Genomic DNA, 7,159 nt, shown 5'->3' with positions numbered 1-7,159 from the left:
TCAGGTTTAAAATTAAAAGAGCTTTTCAAAAAAGTAACACAATGAAAGATTTTTGGAGTTTTATTTGAGTTATTAATTTACATTTTTTGTCTAAGAGATGCTGATTTGAAACCGTTGTTACAGTTACGGCATTTCCTGTTTCTGCCGGAGAGAGGGGAGGCCCTCCCAAAGCTTGCTGCTGTATTTACTCCCTCCATCTGACAGGAGGGAGCCTCGTTGAGCTGCGAGTGTGGCTACAGACGGAGTTCACTCCGTCACGGAGGGGTAGGGTCGAGGGAGTGGTTTGGGATTGGGCCTCAGTGTACAACCATCTGCTGACTTCCTGCTTCCTCCTTTTCACAGGAAGTGGTCGTGGACGGCTCTGTGACAGAGTTCAACCTGAGCAGACTCCACCCCTCGTCCAGATACACGGTGCAGCTCCAGACGGAGAGCGGAGGGCGGAACACCGCCCCCCTCTCCACCCACTTCACCACCGGTAATCACTTGCATCGTACCGCATTAAACGTACTAATAAATATACTACCAGGAACATTTACCTAAAGTATGAACAGTAAAAGTAGTCAATGTGCAGCAACATGTTTTACCCTGATATTTTATGTTTTTAGATGAATATTACTGCTGTATTTAATGTTGCATTTTAGTTGCTCCTTTTAAGATTAAAATAAATAAAGATAAATACAAAAATAATACAAATATGTATATAAACATACAAGAATATTCAATGAAAAGATAAACTAAATCAAAGTAAAGTTAAAAACACAAGACTAAGATTAAAAGATAAGATAACATAGAATAGAATAGAAATATTCATATACACATTAAGTAAGATAAACAAATACAAATTCAAAATGAGACATTACATTCGACTATATATATATTTAGTGGTGTGTTAGTATTATTACTTTAAAAGTAGTATCGTTTCTGATCACATAAAGAAACACCTCATACTTTTTTGCTGGACAGGAAGGAATGCCGTACATAATGGCAGCCCACTGCTCCTAACACTAGGATGGGTCAAATGCAGAGAAACAATTTCCCCACAGGGATTAATAAAGTATATAAAATTTTTTAAAAAAAGATAAAACTGAGTAAACATTTTCATATTTTTCTTTGAGATGTAGAATTGTCATGAAATGGAAGGTAAAATACACAGTTTTTTTTGTACAGCTAAGGTCATTTTGATTTCACCACTGTTATAAACTGATAGAGATAAAGTCTAAATTCCTGTGTTCCTCCTCCTCCTCCTCCTCCTCCTCCTCCTCAGGCACCCTGAGTTTCCCCTACCCCACAGACTGCTCTCAGGAGCTGCTGAACGGCATCCTGACGTCAGGAGAGGTGGATATCTTCCCTCAGGGGAGATCTGGGCCCCCAGTGATGGTGTACTGTGACATGGAGACGGACGGAGGCGGCTGGACGGTGCGGGGCCCTCACCGACACAATGTTCTTTAATAACACACTCCATAATCACAAATACTGATGGAACGTTGGCGTTCTCTTCCGCTGACCTGTAACGTTAGCTGGATAGTAAATAGCACTTTGCGTGAGAGAGAAAATATGTATTATCAAGTGGAATGATTTTTTATTCATTAACTAATTACATTGACTCACTTTTAAATTTGAGATATTAATACTTTACTTTTCTTCAGTGTTAAAGCCATGTCATAGTACTGATCCACTACATCTCAGATACGAATATTGTACCTTACATTTTACGTAATTTCAATACTCAACAATAATCGTCTGACAGCTTCAGTTACTTGCCAAAACGAGCAGAAAAGTTTTGTTATTCATTAATTATATAAGTATAATTGAAAATATTTGTTAAATAAATAAATTAGATTGAGAGGAAATTAATTGGCATTTTGTTTGGTTTGTTTTAATCATTTTTAGTTATATATGTAAAATGTCCTAATTCCATTTTCATAAATATGAGAATATGCTGCTTTATGTATTAATGAAATATTATTACTTAATAGTTCAAAATTATCTACTACACCAGTGGTTCCGATCCTTTTCCCTCTGGGACCCCCTTGAGCTGGTTTTAAACATTGATTAAAAAATGTTTTTAGTTTTGATATAAATTGCGATCCCTAATCTTTCTACTTACCCCCTGCAATCCCCTCAAGTTAGGGTTAGGGTTCCCTGTACCCTTGGTTGGGATTCACTGTTCTAAACGATCTAAATGTGTGTGTGTGTGTGTGTGTGTGTGTGTGTGTGTGTGTGTGTGTGTGTGTGTGTGTGTGTGTGTGTGTGTGTGTGTGTGTGTGTGTGTGTGTGTGTGTGTGTGTGTGTGTGTGTGTGTGTGTGTGTGTGTGTGTGTGTAGGTGTTCCAGAGGAGGAAGGATGGCTCTGTGGATTTCTTCAGAGGATGGAAGGAGTACATTAAAGGATTTGGGAGTCTGAGTGGAGAGTTTTGGCTGGGTGAGAAAGAGACGGAAAATTCAACGGAAAATATTGAGAATACACAAAACAAGAGAGATTTTGAATTTCACAGTTTTTAAAGTTTACATTGCAAATACTGCAAACAGAATGTTAGCAACATAGGACCAGTGTGTGTTTCTGTCAGATTCTCTAAACTCTTTTTCTTGAACTTTTCGTCTGTCAGAAGACTTTCTCATCTTTTGTTTTGTTGCAATTTTTCACTCAGTTTCAAATATTTTGATGCTCACATAAATAAGTCTTTCCATCAGTAAGTGCCGCACTTCTTTCCATGGACTTTGTATGCAAATAACATCTGTAGGTCCTCAAAAAGTCGTGCAATCTCTTAATTCAATGTTTACAAATAGGAGTCATCAATTTTGAATTGTTGCACGTGTCAGAATAATTTTGAAACCCAAAATATTTCCAAAATCTTCGCCATCTTTTGACTGAAAACTTCCTGCATGATTCATCCAAACACAGGTCTGAGGATTCTGAATATTTGATCTTTACAAGGACATTTTCTCCTCAAAACTAAAATCTGAAGCCATTTTTTGAAACATTAAAATTCCGAACAGGAATAATCTAAAATGAAAGCTGGAGAAACATCCCATTAATGTGGAAGATTAGGAAAAACTCTTCAACAAACCTGAGGTGCTCCATTTGTTCCTCTGTCACTGAGTCAAACTTTTATATGCTCAGTTGATCTGAACAGAACATCCCAAATACTGGTGTTGACTCTGTGACAAAAGAACGAGTCTCTATCAGAAAGAAAGAAACGTCATCATGATGCAAGACTCTGAACAACAAGAGACAAACACGAAGTGAGGAATATTGGGATTTGAGTCCAAAGCATTGAGAGTGAAGCTGCAAACATTTGAGGTGCTTTTAGGTGCTATAACAATACAGTGTGAATTTTAGTGTATTTTTTTTATTTTTTATTTATACATAAAAAAACATTATAAAGTCAGTTAAGCTTGCATGCTTTGTTCACATACAAACAAAAAAGAATCCAGACAGGAAGTCATGTTTACGCGATACTTAACAGATCTATCTCCTGCTGCTTTAGGACTGGACAACATCTACAACCTGACCTCCATGACCAAGATGACCCTGAGAGTCGACCTGCGAGACGAAGACGACGCCGCGTTCGCCAAATACTCCACCTTCGAGCTGGTGAAGAGGAACTACAAACTCATCGTGGGCGGATACAGCGGCACTGCAGGTTGGACTGGCTAAATCTAAAGTACTGAATACAAAAAATAAATAAATAATATATAGTAAATTTTTTTGACTTTCACTGAGTTATAATAATATCAGTCCAAATCATAACTACTAAAACGTCATTCTTTTTTTGTATGTTTAAATGCCAGTTTGTTGACATCAATTCATGCCAAGTTGTTGTGAAAAAAACCCACAAAAATATTATTATTTGTGGACTTTCTTTAGACTGGAATATGTTGAGTATTAGCAACAGCATTTATTTTTGATGGATTTTCTTTTTATGCAGGAAAGCAGAATAAGCGCATAGTATTTGCCCCATAATGCAAACAAAAATTGCCCTTCTGTCAGAAAATATTTAAAAGTACAATTTATAAGCCAGGCTCTTGATGTAAAGCCTGTTATAGAGAAATATAATGCATAATACGTTTTAATTTGGTTTTAATTGGGGCATTTCTGTTCTTTGGGCTCTGTATTTTAACTACACACTTTATAGGCTTATTGAAGGAGCTGACACTGAACTTCTAAAACACAACCTGGTGAAATAGCAGGGTTCAATTAAGAAATGAGATTGACAATCAGCATCCGAAGGAAGAATCAGAGACTTTCATGTTTTTTGTTTCCCCTTTAATCCCCTTTGTCTCTCTCCTGTTCACGGTCTCAGGGGACTCTCTCAGTTATCACAGCCAGCGTATCTTCTCCACCAAAGACCGGGACCTGGCGCCCTTCATCACCCGCTGTGCCATGTCCTACCGAGGAGGCTGGTGGTACAAGAACTGCCACGAGGCCAACCTCAACGGGGTCTACGGCAAGGACATCAATCACCAGGTACCCTTTTACTGGCTATAATATAAAAAGTGTTGGTCACGCAAAGTTAAGAAAATGATACGTGGCCAGCATTTACTGGGTCCGTATAATTCCCTCTGTTAGGTTCGGTTACATTTATGTTAAATCTTTAAATCAATTTCTGTTGGGACCAAATAGCCAAATTGAATCTGCCTGAAAAGGAAGATCTTGATTCTATTTCATCTTTGGCACAGCTCATGGATGATTCGAATTTAAGCAAGTTTAATCACAGTCACACATTTTTTGTCTCTGTAAATGTAGTCTCTGTATTCAATCGGGTGTAACTAACAATTATTTTCTAGATTAATCGATTCGTTTTTGGTCTATAAAATGTAGAAAAAATTACCATCCCTACGGTTTAATATGATATTAAACAGAGTATAAGGGGACAATTAGGTTGAAGAACAGGCTGAAAAATAGCTTTTTCTGAAATGTTTGCGTGTAAAATTAGTTGAATGTTTAATCTATCTTTCTCCCAATGGATTGATTGATTAGTTGACTAATTATTGCAGCCCTACTTAAAGTGGACCTATCACGCTATATTTGAATAATATAGTATAGGACCATACCTATATAAGACATATTTATACTTTTTATTTTTCAAAATACCAAACAGATCATGCATTTTAGCCATTCTTCATTTCGCTCAATTTAACACTGTCTTTTTATGGGCTGATTTCTGTGAGAACAGCACCATCTACAGGCTGGCATATGTACTCCAGCTGCTTCCAACTCCTTCTGATTGGTTGGGTTCGGACCCAATAGCCGTAGCGCCACTTCTGTGACTTCATTTAGAAGTGTTCAAATCTGGGAATCAGCTGTATCAGATCCGTTGCAGGACACCTTTTTTAAGAGATTTGGGTATGGGGGAAGGAATAGAGGAGGGTTAGTGTTTCTGAACTTGGTGAGTTCCCTGGACCACCGGGGGACACATATTCATGTATAAAAGCATCAAAAGTGGCATTTTGCATGATAGGTCACCTTAAAGCAAAAATTCACCATCCCACAGAATTTATGTGATTTCAAGATTTTCCATCTGCTGATCGTGAAATTGTTCAATATTTTGCTAAGGTTCAAGTCGTTTCTTGTCACACAAGCTTTTGACACAGAGAATATACATAAAACATCAGGGCATCTGTCAGTCACTAACATTTGATTTCATTGTGTGGTGTCTCAGGGTGTGATCTGGACCACCCTGGGAGAAGGAAAAAGAGTTTTCCATTTGCGTTTGCTGAGATGAGATGAGGCAGCGGCCTTCAGTCCCCAACGAGGCTCGAGGGACGAGAACGATCCTTAATGATTTACATGAACTGCTTACCATGATACTTGATGGACAGCAGTGTGTACATACATGTTTGAACTCTGATTTGCTCGCTCTGGCCTCAGAGGAGACAAAGACGTATTTTTTCATTCTGGATAGAGGTCATTTATCAGATGTTACGCTGTAGGTTGTACGGTTTTATCTTTTCAAAGCAGGGGCTTCTCTAACTTCTCTACAGTGTACATTTTAAAGTGTCGTTTACCAAAATCAACAACAATAGTATTACCGTTCAAAGTTTGAATCTCCTACCAACAACAATTGATTTTGGGTCCAGTCATATCTGAGAGAGATCCCACTATCCAACAGTTCAAGCACGCACAATGAAAATGGGGATCAGAAAGAAAACGGTGTTATTTTGGAGTGCTTCAATCTCATAAACTGCGATATAAGACAACCCAGTCCGTTTTGGGGGGCTACGGGGTCAGATAACATGGGATTTAAGCCATTCAGATTTGGCGCCCCTTTCCATGTTACATGCAGGCCTATTAGACTATAATAATGTGTTTATGAACATTAAAACTGCAGTTGCCCAACATACTTTTCGGCATTTTCTTTTGCACAAGATTTTTAATACCTCTCAGCATATTGTATTCAAGTGTCTGAGAGAAAACTTTGACCCCTGCACCTACCTCATGCTCCCACTTAAGCTAACCAAAGGCTATTTTTATCTTGAATTGAGGCAGCAGAGTTTCTGCTTGGCTCTTCTACCTACAGTTACATAATGTCTGTCCCACATCCCTTTACGGCCCGGGTCCACACACAGGCATGAAACAATCTTTCAAAAAGCTTCGCCCATTCCACTTGAATGGGGTTACATAGAAGATTTTTTAATCTTCGCCGAACTGGCATTGTGGGGATCGGAGCATGGCTTTGGGCAAGCATCATGAGCATCAAAAGTTGAGCAATGTTACTTTTGATGCTGTGCTTGCGAAGCTGGCAATCAGCCATCAAATCCCGTTATGCAATCCGCCAGTGAGCGGCTAGCCAATCAAACGGTGTACTGTACGCAGATACCGCTGGCGGTCTTTTTCCAATGTCATAAAAATGGAGGATGCTTTTAATCAATCGCTGTGGAAATGTCCCGGGTCCTTTTCACGAACTGCTAGTCTGTTCCCTACCGGGACGTGTAACCGGCAGGAAGGAACCAGGCATGGAGGGAGGTGGCAGAGACAGTTGGTGAAGACTGGTAGGTTTTCACCTGTCTGGGGAGTTATATCCAGTTTACTTCGTTTTAACATTGAATGGAAGGCTTTGTATGCCGGGGCGGGCGGAGATTCCTGGGAGATTCACTGATTGGTTGGTTTGGGGGTTCGCCTTGGGCGCGTGAATCGCCAAGCTTCAGCACATCAAGAT

General features: G+C 39.1%; 1 protein-coding gene across 1 annotated transcript in view; it reads left to right on the top strand.

Moving 5' to 3' along the window:
• LOC104967243 (mucin-5AC-like) overlaps nt 1–5,725 on the top strand; it is a 44,560-nt gene extending 38,835 nt beyond the window's left edge. Inside the window, exons 6-11 of the mRNA XM_010796660.1 lie at nt 343–475; nt 1,265–1,416; nt 2,325–2,421; nt 3,488–3,643; nt 4,304–4,467; nt 5,663–5,725. Of these exons, the coding sequence (XP_010794962.1) occupies nt 343–475; nt 1,265–1,416; nt 2,325–2,421; nt 3,488–3,643; nt 4,304–4,467; nt 5,663–5,725 (765 nt within the window). The remainder of the gene's footprint in view (nt 1–342; nt 476–1,264; nt 1,417–2,324; nt 2,422–3,487; nt 3,644–4,303; nt 4,468–5,662) is intronic.
• The last annotated feature ends 1,434 nt before the right edge of the window (nt 5,726–7,159 follow it).

The sequence above is a fragment of the Notothenia coriiceps genome, unplaced genomic scaffold (genome assembly GCF_000735185.1).
Source record: "Notothenia coriiceps isolate Sejong01 unplaced genomic scaffold, NC01 NC01_scaffold00037250, whole genome shotgun sequence".
NCBI lineage: Eukaryota > Metazoa > Chordata > Actinopteri > Perciformes > Nototheniidae > Notothenia > Notothenia coriiceps.
Note: the sequence above shows the minus strand (reverse complement) of the source record. Positions and strands in the feature narration are given on the sequence as shown.